We start from the raw sequence: 20274 nt of genomic DNA on the forward strand, positions 1-20274 counted from the left end.
GATGTAGATCATATCACCATAAGCTCCAGAACAGCGACTAAATGGATCTTGTGGTGAGATGGCTGTTTTGGAGGTCAAAAGTGAACTTTGACCCTCATGATTTCTCACTCTTTTTGGTCCAAACTGATCTTTTTCTTAACATTTTCATACATGTCATACAAGTGCATGTCTCTAATTTTCTAAAAGACAAAAAACAACAACGAAAAATAATCAAATTCAACTAACTGATGGCGTAACTCAGTAGACATCAGTCCTACCTGGCCAGATGCTTGACCCTCAGCTCTTGGACTTCTCGATATCGACGCCCGGGGCTCCGAACGCACCACGTTCTGGTTGCTGTAATAACTAACACTGCTGTCCTGGTAGCCGCTGTCTGAATACGAAGTCATCTGGGCCGAGTGACCAGCTGAGCCTGAGAAGAAAGAGAGATAAGAGGGTGAGGAAACACTGAGTCCTTATTATTATCACTCAGTCCCTCGTATAAAATATTAAAGCAGTTTGAGGTGTGATCAAATTGATCAGTGCAGCCACCATCGCATCAGTCACAGCGGTTTAATAATTTGCATATTATCTCAGTTGCCTTTCAACTTGTTAAAAGACATTATGAATATAAATACACACGCGTGGATATCTGCATTAAGCCTTTATGCTGTTCCTGGAACAATCTGCGTACTGTACAGCTTCAATAATGCTGGCCTACTTTCTCCTGTAGGATGAGGAGGAGGAAGGAAGCATGTGGGGGATATTTTTATACTTCCAGACCAATCCAAGTGTATGGAATAAAAATAAGACTGAAGGCAAATTTGTTTTTAACATTTCAAACAGCTACTCATGTTTGCTAATGATGTTGAAATTTACTGTAATAAGAGGGAGGTCCAGTAGTCTTTGCAAAAAAAAAAAAAACTCTCTAGTTCAGGCTCTTTTGGATGCAAGATGGATGGTGTGATGCACAAAAAAAAAAATTGACCACCAGATGAAAGAATTTAAAAATCAGCTGCATCCTGTTCTGTAATCTGCTCAGAACCGTCCACAGAGATGAAACAGAAAGTCTCCTGCACGCATAAGAATTCACAGCTGCATCGACTGCATCAGCGCTTCGCTCTATCGGCCTCCCATCTTTTGTGGTTTAACACAGGCTTTGAGGAAGCTTGATGGACCGAAATGTCAACCGCTCCAGTGAAGATGCCTAATGTCCAACAGCGACAGGCTTGTGGTTATACTGCAGGGCAACCAGGTGTGAATGTGTGAAACTTTTCTGACATAACGGTTAAAAATGAAAAGTAAAAATTCAGACTTTATGTTTATGTATGTATGATTTACATAGATGGTTTTATGCTTCTGTTTTTTTGTTTTTTTTCCTGGAAAACACCACCATGTTTTTTACTTTTATGTATAATTCAACATAAACTTGAGCAACTGCCTAGAAAAACACATCAGCCTGCTTCTGTAGTGTTAATTACAAGTGGGACCTGTGGGATTTGTTATGCAGGTTCAGATTTCTCCAGGAGTGTGTGGACGTGGGCGGCAACAAATGGCAGCAAATTGAATAGTTTTTGGACAACAATGGAGTTCTGGCACAGAGGATATAATAAATAACAACTATGGATGTTTTTTGTCTTGACTTTTGCTCTTTAAGTTACTGAATGTTTTTTTGAGAAATAGTTAAGATTTGAGACTAACTTTTCAGGGGTTTTAAAGAGAAAGTACAGGTGCAAATCTTGATTTTCACAAGTCCAAAGTCATCCGATTCTCTACTCGAGTCCATACCTCCGATATGTATCTTGCATATTTGACAGTGTAAACTCGTCTACTGATAGTAAAGTCATTTGTCTTCACATTTGCGATGCAAAATCTTCCATAAGTGAGGACGTTATTGATTCACAGCCAACCAGAAATACTGAAAACTCAGATTTGTTTCCAGATTCTGCTCTAGACAGCATAAACTTCCATACCGGCCAAACATTTTGTTCAGACCACGTGCTGTGTACATTTAACAGACCCTCACTGTCATGCAGGGACGCGCGGTCCGGTTCAGGCAGGTAGAGTCCCTCCTCCGCCTCCAGGTGGCGACCAGGACATCCAGCTGCCTCCGTGGCTCCGCCCTGCGACTCTCCACCTGCCGAAACGTCGGTCATGAAGTGAAAAACATCAGGATAGCAAGTCCTTCAGTCATTTATGTGCACATTTAAAATAAAGTTACACATTTCCCTATAAAATAGCAACACAAATACAAAGAGAAACTCTGTCTGTATAAAAACAATTTAATAGCATCACCTCTGCAGGCAGTCTGCTCCTAATCTAAGAAATGAAATGTATCGATTCTTTGACACAAAATAATGCAGCATTTTATAACAGTACTTTTGTTTTCTTGGAAAGCCGACAGTGAGGAATGGGCCAGGAAACAGAGGAGAGGGACCTGTGACAGAATAGTAAATGGGTCCAATTCACAGCCCATATACACCAGTGGAAACATTGTTTTGTTTTGCCTGACCGGCCGCCGCTGCTTGCGGGCAATTTCAAGCCCTTTCTGGTGTAAAAATGCTTTCTTTAGTGCCTTTAGTGGGTTTTATCTTATTTCAAGTTGTGTTATTTACCATTTGAGAAAAATATTGCTGGGATGAATGTAAAACAGAGCATTACTGGAGGTATTTGCTTTCACAGGAGCTTAAGAACAAGATGGTAACACATACTCTATTATCACTTGTAGTTTTGAGTCTGAAGGAGTAATCTTTTCTTTTTTAAAATATAATAAAACATGAACAAAGAAATCGTACCTGCAGATCTCCATGCAAACGACTTCTCAGATGAGCTTCAGCGGAGGAGAAGAGAAGAGAAAGGAAAACGGAGCGAGAGGAGAGAACAGAGAGAGATGTAAATCAAATCAGAGTCTCAGTCTAACACTTTACATTCAATCAGTCCACAGAAAGCGGGGAAGAAAGTGTTTCAAATAAAAGAAAAAGAAATATCTGGGGAATATTTTGTCCTAAAAACATTCCCGCAGGCTCAATCTATGAGTAACTTGAAGAGAATGAAGCGCTTGTCATTATTGCGTGAATTTTGATTCACTTTTGCTCAAATTGATAAAAATGAAAGTCAACTGACTAGACATGTTATGCTGCATAACCTGATGCACAGCTATGCACTGTGGGCTAAGAAAAGCAGTTGGAAATAAATGATTTCTGATAAAATGCAGTTTTATCTGGGCAGATAAATACTATTACACTACAAGATTAGGACCTACAAGATGATATTGTGATAGTAATTCTTAAATATAAAGACAAAAATGCATCTAAGGCTGGCTATTTTTAGATACAGCAGAGGGACAAAAGCAAATAAAATGTGAAATATGTATAAATATTAATGCATACAGTGCCAGGTTCAGTCCTATATTCAGCCGTCTAGTGGATCTGAAGGTTTCTGTTTGTGTTCAGAGTGATGTATGCTGCTTGTGACAGGACAATGTGACCGTCAACTAGCTGTACATCACTGCTCATGAAGACAAATATCACTATTATGTGTTTAGACAGAGCAGTCTGCAAGGGTGAATAGTTTACAGCCAACTGTAATCTATAAAACAACAACAATTATTATTATTTTTAGGTGCAGTTCTGAAAATCAGAAAATAACCCTGCACTAAAACAGATGTACCCTCCTCACCAGTACAAAAGGACCTGAAGGCCTCAAAAAGAAAAAAAACAAAACAACATGAGTTCGTCAACAAAGGTGACATTGTGAATAAGTGCTCAAAGGTTTAAAGCAGCAGATGCTTCATTCTTGTTGATTTCTGAGAATATTATACATCCACATAGCAGGACAATATTAAATCCCCTTTTGAGCATTTACATGTTTTTTTAAGCGTTAAAGCCCCGCTGTTTGGCTCACAATTATATGGGCAGTAATGAAAAATAATTTCTAGGTGTTAAACACTTTATAAGATAAAGAAATCTCCGTGTATCTGCTGTTTTTTTCTTTCTGCTGCTAGAGGATAAGAGCCGTCATTAGTGGCCAAACAAAAGTAGCATGTAGATATAAAAAACAGAGGGGGGCATCACGCCATCAGATCTACCTGCTACTGTCTGCTGCTGGTGACTCGGCTCCCAGCATGCACCTCTCCAGCTGGCTCGCCACGATCTGCCGCTCCTCCTCCAACTCCCGAGTCAGCCGCTCGAACTGGAGCTCCTACGGCAAGACATTTACAAGCGGCGATTATGACCCAGCATCCACCATGACGCAGCAATTTAAGCCTCCCCTTTTTTAAGACCTATTTGATGCCAGTTAGAATTAAATGTAAAACCCATTTTGTATTCGGTCCGCATGACTTGACTGATTTCTCACCGGCTGTGAGCTCGCTGAGAGACTGCAGCGTTTCCTTTATTTAGCTCTTTTAAACCTTTCAAAGTGGATTCAAGACTTACAACACTGTAACTGTGTTCAGGACCTTTAAACGGCCTTCAGTTTAGATAATGTAATTACATACATTTTGAGAATTTAACTACAAAGAAGAGGATTGAGAAATTGATAGAATACAGCTTTCAAGGCCATCTCATTGTGATTGTTCAGTGTGCAGCAAGTCACGAGTATTCATAAGAAAACTGCAAGTCAAGATTCAAGTCCTAAAAGTGTCTGAATTCCATTAAATTGTATTCTTGAAGCTGTGTTAATGTTGTTTTTACATGTGTGAGTCCTTTACGTGGACAGGTCTAATAATCAAATATAGATGCAAGACCTGCCTGTCACATTTTGGTTTTTTTTACTTTGCTGGGATTTAAATGAAGAGCTGCAACTATTATTCTCATTATGAATCTTCCGATTATTATTTTGATTCATACATTACTAGTTTGGATTATGAAATGTCAGGCCCTCACAATTTCCCAAAGCTTATATATTTAAATTGTTTACTTGATTGAACAACAGTCCAAAATCCAAAGATATTTGGTTTGCCATCCCAGAAGACTAAGAAAACTGGCAAATATTCACATTTTAGAAGCTGGAACAAGGGAATTCTTAGCATTTTAGCTTTGAAAAATTGATTAAATGATTAATCCAGCATCAAAATTGTCCACATTGACATTTGTCACACACTTTAGTCCAGAGAAACATTCAAAAAAGGTGAAATCCAAACCATAAGATTAATGGAGAAGCTAATTTTTTGCAGATTTTGTGTAAATCGATTAACAGTCTAATCATTTCAGCTGTAGCCTTCTGAGGTAAGTTTCACAACAGTCAAGTCTCAGTAAAGTCTGAAGTCCTCATTTTTGTCTTATGTCTACAGCTCTTCTACTTCCCTCGATTTGCTTAATTCAACATCTTGCTCTCATTATTTTGTGAACACGGTTTGTGCAATAACCTCATGTAACTTATTAGCATATTATACTCTAATGTTCATTGTTAAATTACCGGAAAGATCCAAAATATTTAGTATAAAGCATTGTGTATAAATTGCCTTTATGTGGCCTGTTGGATCATATTTGTCATTACATTTTCAATTTATCTTTGTAAATAAAACACAGCTCACTTTCTAACATGCATATTCTGTTTATACGTCAGGAGACAACTACATATATATATATATCTGCTTAGCACTACATTGTACTGAGTAAACTGTTGATATACTGATTATAAATGATAAATCGGGGAATTTGCACCGCTGAATTTATGCCACAGATTTTCTTCCTGGAGTTAAAGCACCATTAGGTTGCTGTGAGGACAAACTGGCCGTTTTAAAAACAGTCAGATATCTGTATTCCTTATTTGTATTATTGTAAAACTACATTTTGCCAGCTGGCTCTGTTGCCATGACGACCTGAGAGAAGTTTCACATTATATCATGATGGACGTCCAGAGCGCAGCAAAGACTTCATATAGTACAATCTACGTCGTATCAGTTCAACTTTGTTCATGAGTGCAAAACCAAACCAAACAACTCTAACAGTCTTATCTAAAGGAGTTTGGAGACACAGCATCTACAACTAGTTTCACACAGCAGGATTCCTGTCATAAAATGGCTGAGAAGTCCTGCTACTTTGTCCCTTCTGACAGTGACCTCCAGGTCTTCAGAGAAAGCCTGCCCCCCCCCCTGCCGCCACGTCCTCGGACTACATCGTTAAGGACATCAGTGGGAGAGCAGCATTCGCAACAAGTGGCGGATGTGTCAAGGCATCGACCAGCGACTCTTTCCAGGAGCAGCTGATCTCTCATGGCAGTGCTGTTGTGGCTAAAAGAAATCCAGAAAAGCCACGCTCGCTGTCCGAAGAGATCTGGCGTCGCCCGCATCAAGCTACTGGAGGGAAGAAAGAGGTGTTACGCCCAGATCCTACAAGAGTGAAACAAAAGCCACCTCTACAGAAAGGAAGAGACAGAAGATCTCTGTGAAAAAGGCCCTGAGGTAAAATTTCACAGGGCCACAGAGACCCAGAGATCTCCTCTCCATGGAAACAGAGGAGGGAGGCACAGAGTCACCGAGCACCTCTGGAAAGACTCCTTTCTCTCAGGCCCAGGTCATATCCCTGAGGAGGAAAGAGAGTGACACCCGCGACAAGGAAGACATCACGTCTACCTAAAAAAAAAAGTGTCGTCAGGGGACAAAAAACAGTGGCAACAGTCTGTCAGTTTGGCAAAGAAGGAATGCGCTGGAGATGTGTCCTTTCCCATTTTTATGTAGAATTGAGCACACAGAGTCCCCACAGACATTTTGGTGATCCAGGCCGGTGGCAACGATCTCCAACTGACACCCAGCCAGGAACCCAGCATCTGTAATGCAGAGGGAGTTGATGCAGCTGCATGCAGAGTTTCCCTCTATGACGATCCAGCTCTCCCAAGTGTGGAGAGCTGGACGGACGGCCAGGCAAGGTCAACCATCACAGGAAGAACATCGGCAACCTTGGTGGCAAAGTGGTTGAACATCAACTCCTGAAATATTATGAGAAGAGAATACTCTCTTCACCAAAGGGGGGGAAACCAAAGTCTGCACCACTGCACCTTGAGGACGATTCTTCAGAAGTCTTCTCCAACAAAGAGGGCTTGATTTTGCTGACTCCCCCCCCCCCCCCCCTTCTTCTCCTCCCCCCCGCCGGCTCAGAATAATGAGCAGCCCTGAACTGACTATAAGTGAGAATGTAAATGTGATTGTTATCTGTGATACTTTATAGTGGTGCAGTGTCTGTAGGGAATAGAGCAATAAATCCCAACGACAAAGACTTTTAAAAGTTTATAATTGGCAGTAGTTTCTCCCAAATGTTAACTTTATTTGACGTCTCTCTGGGTTCATCTTCTATCCTTTCATTTTAGCTCAGAATAGTATATTTTATGTATATAAATCTCTCTTGCACTAACTGAGGAAACATTACATTGTCAACATTAACAGCTGCCATTTTTGTGTCCATATGGAGAAACTTTTGTAGGACTTTTGATGGCAGTGAAAATCAAATTTAAAACCCATTTCGCCTTCTGTCTCCTTGACTAACCTGATTTCCTGGGAATTTAAGACTACACATATTCAAAACCTTTTAAGGCCTTGAGTGAAGATAATGTGATTTTTTTTTAAACGTTGCGACTTTCAGGCCGGCTTGTTTCTTTGCCTCTGGACTCACTGTCATGCTGTACCTCCTGCAAACTAAACAAGGGGTGAATTAGCATACGTGGGTTAATGGGACTCAGATGCTGCTTGTCAGCTCTATGATTTAAGTGTATCACTGGTACACATTGCAGGCTAAATGTCCTCTCGTTTTTTTGCTTGCTCATGATGATGAAGCATTAGAGAGATTCTTTCAACTGGTATTAGTGGTTGGTACATTTCCAAAATATGATTTGGCACGGAGATGATGTGATATTTATCTCAAAATATTGTACTTGTGGCAATTTTGGCAACCTCACTAAAATACGACCTATTTATTATAAGACTTAGGAGCTGGTAGGGATTCAATGCTTTGCTCAAGGGCACTAAAGTGGAGCAGATGTTTGTCAGCTATATCCAAATGGCTGGTAGTTTTTGGCACTCCCTCGTTTCTATTCTGTTACATAACACAGAGGCTTCCCAGCTGCTTCATAAATCTTCTAGGTACCACAGCTGGTGTCATCGCGGAGGTTCACCGGAGAATTAGCTGTCTGCGAATAACGTCTAAATATAAAACAACCCGGCTGGAAAACACACACACACACACACACACACACACACACACACACACACACATACACACACACACACACACACACACACACACACACACACACACACACACACACACATACACACACCCAGGGAGCTTTGCTGTCAAGTAATTCAGGAAATGTTCTTGATCAAAGAGAGAGATTTGATAAGGAAGATGTGTTTTATTGTAACACAGTAAAACCTTTACTGACTGTCTTGACTGTAGTTTGTAGATTTAAAGTCGTTTTCACAGCTTGTCAAAAAAAGAGAAAAGAATTGATTTATCGTTGTCTTTTAGTTCTGGTCCATTACGTGTCCATACTGACTTATTACCAACAAACTCAGAGGTGTAAACATGAGGTCATATGGACTAACAGGTAACTTGTTCAGTGAATAATGGCAAATAGGTAAAAACAAAAGCATATAGTGCCATAATATCAGATACAGGAAGGCTACTGGGTGGTCATTACTGCTCTCTTTTTAATGAAAAACAGCTAAAATATACGGAATAAGAGAGAAGCACAACACTGTTTTAACACATTTTCACTTCCTGATGTATTAGAGAAAATCCTTGTGCTCGCACAATGAAACTTATACATGTTACCATGGCAACCAAATTATCTTGGATAATTGCATACAGTAGATCACTTATCTAGCTGACTTCAGTGGTGTCGATGGACACTATTGATCCACAATGCAATGTACAATGGAAATGGAAAAGTAGCTCACAGCTGCAAAAAAATGAATGATTGTGATGATGAAAATGTCGGATGGTGACATTGTGTCCATTTATATATACATATAACATATATATACAGTTTAACCATGTATCAATCTTTCATTTACTAACTGACAAAACAGTAAATTGTCAACATAAATATCCGGCAAAAGCAAAGAGCAGTGATTACAAAGGCAGTGAAGTTAAAAAAGAGGGTTTAAAGTTACAATTAAAGTGTGTTACAGTTAGAAAGGTTGTAATGTCTTCATTTTATATATTTTAGAAACTACATAATAACTACATCATACCTACAATAACACAATTTTGTTTTGACTATTTAATATCTGCAGTTTGTAAGAATTAAGTTAATCTCTCCACTATTAATATTGAATGTACTCTTACATTTCTCTGGGAGATTTTAAATCTTTATTATCTGATGTTTTTTTATGATTCTTGCAACTGTTTTGATTAATTCCTTGTTTATTGTGTAGTTGTGTTGTTTCTGTCTGCGGATTGTGTTCTCGTCTTATGAATATTTCTCGTTTTCAGGTCTCTCTTGAAAAAGAGATCTTAATCTCAATGAGATTAAAGATTAAAAAATATTAATACAGACAGACAGATTATATCAATAGTATAGTAACCAACTATTGACCATTCTGTGTATATATATAATAAAATACATCTCAATATGTGATGTGAAAATAACTTAATCACACCGAATCACATAGATTGCTACAGTCAGAAGCTCTATCTATCTATCTATCTATCTATCCATCCATCTATCTAGTCCTAGTATAATATTTATTCCATCAAATCTTAATCCCTGAAAAACTACAAAAGACACTTAAATCCACGCTTGCAGCTTTTCATCTGTTTACATCTCTTGATAAAAGCTCTTTTGTATTCGGGTCAGCTCTGGCTATATGATGCACGGAGCTTTGACAGTCTCTTTAGTCAGATGTTGTACGATGCTTTCCTTAATGGTCTCATCATGTTGGTTATTTGCTTGTGTCTTATCCACTACAGACTGAAGGAGTCTGCACGCTACAGGAGCTGGCGGCAAAAACACAGTCAACTGGCCTGATGTCAGAGCCAGTGAGTCTGAAACAAACGCACAGGAAGTGTTTTTAAAGGCAGTAATTCAAACACAATTTGACACCTCAAGAAGTGGCCAGACTCATACAGTACAGACAGGGGACCAACTATACATCACTGTGGCTCTGGCTGCATGAAACTTTAATGATCCCCATGAGGAAACTGGGTACACAGCTAATTTTGTAGCGTTAATAAGTGTTGATTTTTCTGCAGCAATTACTCTGAGTTAATTGGAGAGATGTTTGTCCGCTTATAGGGCTGATATGGCTCTAAGGCAACTGCTCTGAACTATCACAAAATGTTAAATTTATTGTGCAACCGCAGAAAAGACTGAGGATTTTATTTTACATACAAGCCAAAAGAAGATTTTTTCTACTTGTTTAAATGGTTTTGACATTTTTCTAGGATATCATTATGAAAATTTTGCAGGATATTCATGCTAGTACAAGTGTCTTGGAGAAAGTTACTAGCTTGACTAAAAAGTCAAGTTAACTGAAAGAAGAAAGTCAGTGCTTTGAGAAACTAAACATATCACAATAAGCTCTGAAGGTCTGGAAATAAGACTACATCATTTAGTAATTCCTTGATTTTTGGTTGTTGGACACCTTTATACAGTGTTGACACTCTGAGTTAACACTGTTGTCTACTTTGGTCTAATCAATTACTGCATTGGCAAGGTGATAAAAGAGACGAACAGAACATAGGAAGATGCAAATGAGTAATTACTGAGTAAGTGAGAAAAACTCCTGAGGGGCTAATAAAGAAACAGAGTCTGTAGCAATCATAGCAACTCTGTGAGGTATAATGCTTATCATATTTTAGAGCTGCAATAATTAGTTGATTAATTGAATGATAGAAAACTGATAATCGATTCATATTTTTGGTTCATTTGGGTCAAATTTCTGTGATTCCAGCTTCTTAAATGTGAATATTTTCTGCTTTTTTTAGTCTTTTATGACAGTAAACAGTATCTTTGGGTTGTGGACTGTTGGTCAGGACAAAACAAGACATTTAGGTTGCTTCTTCAGCTTTGGGAAACAGTGATCAACATTTCATAGCCTAACAAAATGATTAATTGATAATGAAAATAATCATTAGGTGCAGTCCTATCTTATTTGCCATCTTAGTTTAGTGTGTTAACATGCAAACATGTGCAAATTAGCATTAAACACAAGGTGCCATTGAGGCTGATGGGAATGTCGTTAGTTTCACAGATATTTGGCCATAAACCAAAGTTTTGGTTTGATTGAATTTTTGACTTGATAATGGAGCTAAATGGTAAATCAAAGGATCACCAAAGTTGTCTCAGTTCCTCCTGAGAGGGACATGAATGTATGCATCAAACTTCAAGGCGATCCATCAAATAGTTATCAAGACGTTTCACTCTAAACCAGAAATGCAAACCTCATAGTGGCACTTTAGAAAATGTCAAAGGATAACCAAAGTTAGTAGGATTCATCCTCTGGGGACCATCAACATCTGTACAAAACCTTCATGACAATCCATCCAATAGTTGTTGAGATATTTCAGTCTGACAGACCGACATTGCCATCCCTAAAGCCATGCTGCTACCATGACTAAAAACAAGACACCAACAATCCAAATAAAAGACACCTGTGTTGGATGAGATGATCTAAATGAAAGAAAAATAGAAAATGGTGGAATATCAGTTGCATAAAATGGAAAAGGAGAAGTTCAAGAGGTATATGAGGTGGGAAATGAACAGCAAAACCTCACCTTAAGTGTGAAGTGACAGTGTGGGATGCATACTGACACATTCACTACTTCAAGGGACACAACAGTGTGCCACTCAAGCAACATGGTGCTTTAAACGTGCTGCACAGTGTCACAGCATCACTGCTGACTCTGCCTCTCTCCGCTCCTGCATCTCCTTACATCACTTGAGAGCAGCACAGAGACAGGACAGGAACACACAGCCCTCCTTGTTTCAGCCTTGCCACATTACGGCACGCCTCGAGGGACAAACAGAGCCACATTGGTGCCCTGTGCTCGTCACCTCGTGATGTCTGGAAACACGCCTAGCCCTGCCAGGCCGATGTGAAGCCGTGCCAGGCGGTATCATACCAGCTGGGGGGCTAGCGGACGGTTCGTCGTGGCGTATTGTGCGACATCACAAAGTGTTTTTCTCTCTCTTATCGAATGACATCAACTATAGACCTCTGCATCTTATTCCTTCCTGCCATATCTAATCATAGACCGGCAGTTTGGTTTATCCAGACTGCATCTGTGATATCCGTGAAATGTTCGGCCTAGTTCTGCTGCTGCTATTGCAATAACTCGCCATCTTAAAGGAAGAATTCACCCTTAAAGAAGGCAGCACAACATTTTCAGGCCCATTTTGCTGCTTGGCGATGCATTTCTCTTATTCTCACAGGTGTCTGTCCGAACATACTGTCAGTGACGCAATGAGACATTTCCGACACAGCAGGACATTTTTCAGTCACAACATTAATTATGTACGTATTTTCTTCAAGAGACGCCATTTTGCTATGACATTCATCAATTATACAGGGAGACATCATCAGAGCAGATATACCGGCTGATACACCCACGGTAGCCCCAACAGACCAGAATGCTGTGCATCCTGCTTTTGTTTTGCCATCTCTCTTGCTCTCTCCGCCTACACATGTAACCCATAGATGGATTAAAACACTTTCAGCGTCTTAATACGCAGAAACGCCCACCTTTCATGGAAAGCAACAGGTTTGCACTCATTTTCTGAGGGCTGTCAAAAGGCGTACTGGGAGACAGTGGAAGTCGCTAAGTAGACGAGGCAGGTGGAGGCAGAGTAAGTTCACTGAAAGAGTAAATAACTCCTGGAAATGTAAAAAAAGACATCACAGACTGATGAGATCAGAAAAAGTACAGAGGGTGGCTTTTCTCTTTGATTTCCACTCTGTGAATCAAGAGAAGTCAGCTTCCTCTTCCACCACAGCGACTCCACTGCAGGCCGCTAACGTGACACCTCAGGCAATCGGGATCTTGAGTCAGCAAGGCCGTCTGCAACAACGGGACATCATAAGCTCTCCCTCTCCAAAAGCATGACAGGGAGCGTGCATTCAAATCTAAGCAGATGTCAAACAGCAACTGTTTTGTGCCTCAGATATCATTAGGGGCAGGGCAGCGCCGGGCAGTGACATAACTGGATTGACAGAGCCGATTTAACCCTCAGACTCAGACTGTGACCCTGCAGCTCATAGAAGGCAAACCTCTTGCAGGATAAGCGTCCACATAGTGCCCTCAATCATCCATAGATCGGTTGTTACGGTAAATTTTTCTTTGGCGACACAAGTAGTGTTTCTGGCCTTAATCGTCAAAATCAACCCAAGCGTGGAGAGCGCTGACGTGGCCCAGTTGTTGTTTTATTTAGTCCCCCCCATCCTGGGAAGGGTTCTGCTGAGCATGCATGTTTTTTTTTTTTTCAGCAGTACCGTGCGTCACATTCATACAGTGGGACCCTGCTGCTACACCTGGGAGCTGACCTGACTTACCAGTGGCTGCTACGTCGGCCACAAAACCAAATATATTGTAGAGATAATGAAAGACAAACTTTCTTTATTTTCTCCACCAGAGTGAAATACTGACCTGCAGTATGAGAGAATTATCATGATATTATCAGAGTTTATTGACCTCCTTGACCAATGTTTGGTCCACTGTTAACAAGCTAGTGTTGTGTTGCTAAGCAGTGTCAAATCATCCAGGGCTTTATTTTAAAATGTAGCCAAAATAACAAAGTTTCCAAAGATACCAAATATTTCAGTGTTACAGCAGTGTTAATAAAAATGATGAACAAGGCATCTGGAGTTGATAAAACAATCTCCCCACATCCAGCAGCTCTTTGGGGGCTTTTGATTGTATAATATGATCTTCCTCAGCGGAGTTTTCTCAGTGTAGATTCCCTGGTTTGAGTCTGGCCAAGGACCTCTTTTGTGTGTATTGCCCCGCTCTCTTTCCCCTCATTTCCTGACATCTCTCCATTACTTGCTATCAAACAAATGCATAAAATACCCCAAAAATCTTTTTAAAAATATACAATAAACAGCTCAGGAACAGGTACTAAATGGACCTTGTGGTGAGACTGTTTTACTAACTACTGTTTCCAAAATGTTCGATATTGTTGTACAGTAAGGAAAAAGCCTGCATCATTTGTAGTTTAGTTGCAAGACAACTTTAGAGACAGTTTATCTTAAATGTCAAATGTTTTCTTGACACGTGCTTTAGCTTATCTTTAAAAAAACACACAACCAATTGGAAGGAAAACCACTGAAGGCCAAAGCTGCCGAGCAAGTCTGCTGATGTGCAGCTGGAGGTCGATTTCAATGTCAACCCAAACAAAAGAAATATAACATAATGATAAAAATATTATTGTGAAAGCTTTTTAAGCTGTTTAGAACAAATATCAGTCATACATTTCAGTCTTAAACGATGCAAAATGCAGCTACAGACCTTTGCTGCAAGCCGATGTCTCAACATCTCATCAATCCCACAATATTTGCTCAAGGAGTAACAGAATTAACCTGAGCACTGACACTGTGTAGGTTTTAGGTTTCCAAGTTGCCACTTCTACAGCTCTGGTATTTCCCTGCTCACGTCTATCACTGCTACTTTTAATGGGCTAAATGAGAGCAAAGTGGAAAAGCATCAGGGCCTGAACACAATAGAAGGCAATAACTGATGTGCTCCATTTAGCACGTCTAATTTGACATTTCGGTGGAGGAACTGCAGGCGGTAGATTTGATGCTTCAGCAGCGCTGCCGCCTGCATTTCAACACTGACAAAGGTAAAGCAACTTGATCATATTTTCTGGTTGCAGTCTGTTCAACAGTCTGAGACAAGCTACATGATAAAATGTTTGCTCTGTGGCATCTCCTAAGTTTAGAATGAAGTCATGCTGTATGTTGTAGGCTGTTGTACTTTGTAAGCTGTTAATCATCCATTTCTTCAAGTTGTCAACAGACACCCCCTCGTTAAACAAATCAAGAATCTCTGACTCACCTCTTCCAACAAGTCTTCATTACTAAAAGACAAACCAGGACATTTGTCACCGCCTTCCAAAAAACATAAAAGCACCCTGGTGCTCATATCGGCAGCATGACACACCCAACAAATCCTCATACTTTACCTAAATGACATCATACTTTAAGACGTTTGTCAGTGCCTAACAAAACAACCCATATGAACGTTACAAAAATGGTCTTTTCTAATCTGCTTGATGGTTAAGGTTTCTTTAAGTGTAGGTAATAAAAACTACCTCGTTAAGGTTGGAGAAGAACAATGTTCATGGTTAAAAGAAACCATCATTAAGACATCGTTAAGACTGTGCTTAGACATCATTATCCTCAGTGAGGCCACTCGGTTTACACAGCGGGGGGGACCAACGCATAGTTGTCTGGGAAACAAGTTGAACTTGAACGTCATCCAACAAATATGTGCAAGAACACCGGTGGACATTCCTGGTAGATTACTGGAAGGATAAGGTGGTCGATTTTCTATATTTTTCTTACTGTCTTATTGTCAACAAATCTCATGTGTGGAGCCAAAACAACAATTTTATTAGTCTTTGAAGCTGTTTCTGAACAAACTAATATGCTCATACTCTTTGTGGTGAAGGAACATGTCACCCAGTGCAGCTGTGTGACTCACTGATGTGTTTTTAATCATTCCTGGACAACAATAGAGGTCTACGGCACAGAGGAATAAGATATATCAGGCTTTGAATACACACACAATACTTGTCAGTAGATAAATTCATTGTTGATTTGGCTCTGCACATGACATTTGTTGACAATAAGAAAAATATAGAAAGACCATATATAGATCATATCCTTTAACGTGAATGAGGCAATTCCACTGTTTACCTTGATCGCTGAGATGAAGGATAACAGTGCTTGTGCAACTATAAAGTGCTTTGCCATATTTGGCATCTAATAAGCCAACTACTCAAACCACTCACTGGTACCTGGAGCAACACAGACTCCTGGGTTTTTAAAACACGGGACTGTTTTTTGGTCTAAAAAACATGACAAGACGTTTTATGAAGCAATGATAACGTCATGCTACTTCTGAGGTCAAAGGGTCGCCTGTCAGGAAAACATAAACACGATCATTTCAAGCAACTAAACGACAAGCATCCCCATTTTACTGACAAGGAGAGTCTCACATCTATGCGGTTCTAGTGCATTTTTGGACATTTGAAGTAAAATGCTTTATTAGAAGAAAATTGACTGAATGAAAACATTCTGATCAAGCATAGATTCCTATTTTAAAACCAGAATCAAAGTATATTTGTAAAGTTACAAGCAAGAGTCAACAATGATCGCTCAAACATAGTGAAATTAAACGGTGCAACTGGCGATTTTTTTCGTTAACGATTTATTTTCTCGATTACTTAATTAATCTTTTAGGCCATAAAATGCTGCCACAATCTCCACAATGTTAATGCATTCAAAAGTGCTGTTTTATGCCCAAACATATTCAGTTTATGTTCATATATGACAAACAAAAGCATCAAATAGTCACAATTGACAGTGAAATTTGGGCATTTTTGCTGGAAAAATGACTGAAACTCGATTATTAAAACAGTTACAGACTAGTTTGACAACTGACAAAGCTTCCAAATGGTTTAAAACATATTTGATAGGAAGATTAATTCCTGTCTCTTACTGAATGCAACATCCAATTCCCATCGCAACTTTAAATGTTTCATCATAAAAGCATCACAAACAACTACTGTAGAAATAAAACAAATATATCCAACACATGCAACTCCCGCACAACAAATCTGAGGATAAATGATTCAGCAGACATGGATTCTCTTGTGGGAAATGAACGTGTTTCCAAGAAGAGCTTTTGAGGCACTCAGCGTGAGCGAGGGTTGATGAAGCTTCTCCTGCTGTGTTCAACGAAAAACCAAAGCAACATCAAGGACGCCGCTAGCAACCTCTTCCTTAACTTCACATCAGTTGAGACTTAAGAGCAATCTGCAGTTCCAAAGAAACTGCAGATTAAAAGTTAGAGCGAGATTCTCTTTTCTTGGACATCATAAGCCTTTAAATAGCAGTGTGCCGAATTCAGAGTCACACAGCCGGGGACTAAGTTGAGAACATGGCCACTGTCCAGGCGTAATTAAGAGCAGGGGAACAGATAGACTCCCATGATGACGGGATTGAAAGAAGCATAAAAATAACAGCAGGGGAAGAGAGACAGACGGAGACACTAAAGGCTGCGTTCACACTGCAGCTACAAGTGCCTCGCTGTGATTTTTCTGATGTTTCCAAATCAGTGTCGATAGCAAGAAACTCAAACAGATGCAAACATCTCTGACTGTCAGTTCATATCAACATCATCCGGGCGCTCAAATCAGAATCAGTTTTTTTTTTTTTCCCAAGACTTTAATTGGATTTTAGAGACAACTGTCAAAACTGTAGCACATTAGCTGTGCAGCGACTAGCGAAGATGATGAGAAGATTAAAAAAAAAAAAAAAAAATGGAAAAGAAAGTGAAATAAAGCAGTTGAGCATGCTGGAGTTCAGTCACAACCAGAAGACAGAAACTATAACTGAAAAGTGTGAAAAATAAGAAAAGGGAAACTGCCAGATCATATAACAGCTTGTTCACGCTGAACAAATATAATCTGCTGGAATTCTTGTTGCTTCTGTTTTAAACCTTTTGCAAACCTGCATGTCTATAATCTCTAAAGTAAATGATATCAGTATGTTTTATTTGATCAAATACACCAAAGGTCAGCGGATAAATCTTAAATAAAACATATCTCAGCAAATATGGTGCTCACTTAGATATTTTTACTTTACTTTTCCAGGTGACTCATAGAAATTATTGATGAGAGTTTTAATAGAACTTTGGGTGCAAATTAGGGGGCTCAGCTTGGAGACCCATTATATTTCAGTCTCATCTGGAGATAATCCCTCATTATCAGAGACTTAATTTATCCCACGAGAGGTCCAACTTCTACAATTACATGTCTGAGTGCAGGAAGAGTCCCAGACAATCCTAGTGCAGTGTGAATGCTGTAGGTTACATCCTGGAGTAGATAAGATCATTCATCAAAAGAAGATAAAATATGAGCTCCAGAAAAAAAAAAAAAAAAAAAAAGCAGGAAGGTTTGTCAGTGTGAACGCAGCCTCAGGACTAGTAAGGTAGAGAGTGAATGAACAACAAGAAGGGTGTGACTGCAGCATCTCCTACCTGCTCTTTGACAGAAGCCAGGAGGTTGTTGGTGGTGGTGGTGGTGGTGGTGCCGCCGCTGGCGTCCGGGAGGAGGCCGTGACCGCTCTGCCCCTCTCTGATGGCCATGGGCCCTTCCCCCTCTGCGTCCCCCTCCTCCATCTCCTCCACCTCGCCGCTATAGTCCAGAGCCGGCTGGCTGCTGAGGCGCCCTCTCTGACCCTGCAGAAGGACTACAAGCCGGTCAGGATGTGGACAAGTGGGATACACAAAGAACAGAAATCCCTGTCATACCCCCTGGGGACCTCGTACTGTATAAAAGTGTGAGTTTACAGGGACCATATTGTATTTTACCTGCTGTAACAATCCTACAATGATTCACTTTGACCTTAAGCTGTGTGCTATTCTGTTTTTCAAACCTCTCTGATATACCTGCAGGGACACGTAGTGCATGCACAGTGCTCACTGGTGAATTTATAGTGACCTTATGATATCACAATAACATTCCTACAACACCCCTATGGAGACGTACAGTGTGATTGTGGCTTTTCATGCTTCTATAGTATCAATTTCTGCTTCTAGGGATTCATAATGAAGCTCAATAATACCATTCCAGTGCGTTCCCATATGTTTTTTTTTTTCATCTCCAGTGGTATTATGAGGCTATCCACACAAGGTTTAACCCTTCACTGACGCATGTAATTGCATTTCCCCCCATAAATACAGTTGCAATAGTTTTCCCTTAAAGGTTATGCATTGTATTTGCATGTGTGCATGCACGCTGCACAGAAGGCATTTAACAGCATGTCACGTTCATGATTTTTTTTTTTTTCATATTACAGCTTGAGCTCTCCGTGATGAGCCTTCATCATGTCACACGCAGCCCGTCTGTCAAAACGTGCACATTAATCACACAACCACCAGCCAAGGACGAGGTCACACCGACTCACCGGTCCGGAGACCAGGGAGCAAGGATGTACTGAAACCGAGACCCCCGCCCCCCCCCCCCCCCCCCCCCCCCTCTCCGCCATCCCCTCCCATCACTCTCTGTTTCCCTACCTGGTTCACACAAGCCGAGCCGAGCCTGGCAAGCGGCTGCGGCTGTCAGAGTGCGACTCACCGGCCAGATGTTGCTGTTAGAAGCAGGCCACAGCTGGCTCGATCCGTCCTGTTACGCATCCATCCTCCTCCTGCAGGCGGCCGTGACAGCTACTACATTTTCCACGCGCCGACGCGTCAAATAAACAAAACAAACAACAAACAGTCCCGTGCACGTCCACACACTCCTCGTGCAATATTATGTGTGTGTGTATGTGTGTGTTTGATTTTTTTTTTTTTTTATCCGGTGTGAGGTTTCAATGCACCCATCTACCGGTGGTGTCCGCGCGGTACCCAGCCACCCACCCACCAGCCAACCAACCCGCCCAGCCACTATTACCGATCAGCGGCGTGACGTCACCATGCGGCGATGGATTATTTTTCCGATACAAGAATCGATCAGCCGCCGATGCACCGTTGCATGTGTGCTGCTGTTGCAGCTGCAGAAGCCCGTTTCAGTGAGATGCAGCTCGGCAGGTCCGTGTGAACAGCGCTGCCGGGAGGAAGGATGCAGCCTGCAGCGGCCAGTATGTGTGTGTATGTGTGTGTGTGTGTGTGTGTGTGTGTGTGTGGGGGGGGGGGGGGGGGGGGGGGGGGGGGGTGTATGTGTGTGGGTCTGTCATAGGATACTTTTAGGGACAAATTTCAGACTAAACACCAGTTAATTGGGGACGGTTTGTCTAATTGGGGACAAAAGTTGTGTCCCCAATTGGGAAAAAGCTGATTTTGGGGTCATGATTAAGGTTAAGGTTAGGTTAAGTCTCCAGGAAATGAATGTAAGTCTATGTAATGTACCCAAAAGTGACGTAATACAACTTGTGTGTGTGTCTATAGGTCTGACTGGTCGTTATGGGACTCCCAATGCATAAATGAATCGTAAAAGTTTCTGTATAAGTGCTTCAATAAATTTTAAGTCAATTGTATGGAAGCCAAATGATGATAAGTTAAAGATAAAAAAAAAAATGTATATACCAAGTAATTCAGAATGATAAGATACTACGTCAAAACTATG

At 40.6% G+C, this 20274-nt stretch overlaps 1 protein-coding gene across 5 annotated transcripts in view; it reads right to left on the minus strand.

The window, feature by feature from the left end:
• Positions 1-19813, minus strand: part of LOC122976557 (plakophilin-4-like) — a 51365-nt gene extending 31552 nt beyond the window's left edge. The window contains exons 1-6 of one of the 5 annotated variants that reach the window (XM_044345123.1): positions 19285-19813; positions 18186-18386; positions 4067-4179; positions 2775-2809; positions 2000-2116; positions 258-412 (exon numbers count right to left, since the gene is read on the minus strand). In XM_044345123.1, the coding sequence (XP_044201058.1) occupies positions 258-412; positions 2000-2116; positions 2775-2809; positions 4067-4179; positions 18186-18326 (561 nt within the window). In that variant the 5' untranslated portion in view covers positions 18327-18386; positions 19285-19813. Of the gene's footprint in view, positions 1-257; positions 413-1999; positions 2117-2774; positions 2810-4066; positions 4180-18185; positions 18398-19223 lie in introns of all 5 variants that reach the window. The other 4 variants (XM_044345124.1, XM_044345125.1, XM_044345122.1 and 1 more) reach the window with 4 other exon arrangements.
• Positions 19814-20274: the final 461 nt, after the last annotated feature.

This window comes from Thunnus albacares, chromosome 24, assembly GCF_914725855.1.
Source record: "Thunnus albacares chromosome 24, fThuAlb1.1, whole genome shotgun sequence".
Taxonomy (NCBI): Eukaryota; Metazoa; Chordata; class Actinopteri; order Scombriformes; family Scombridae; genus Thunnus; species Thunnus albacares.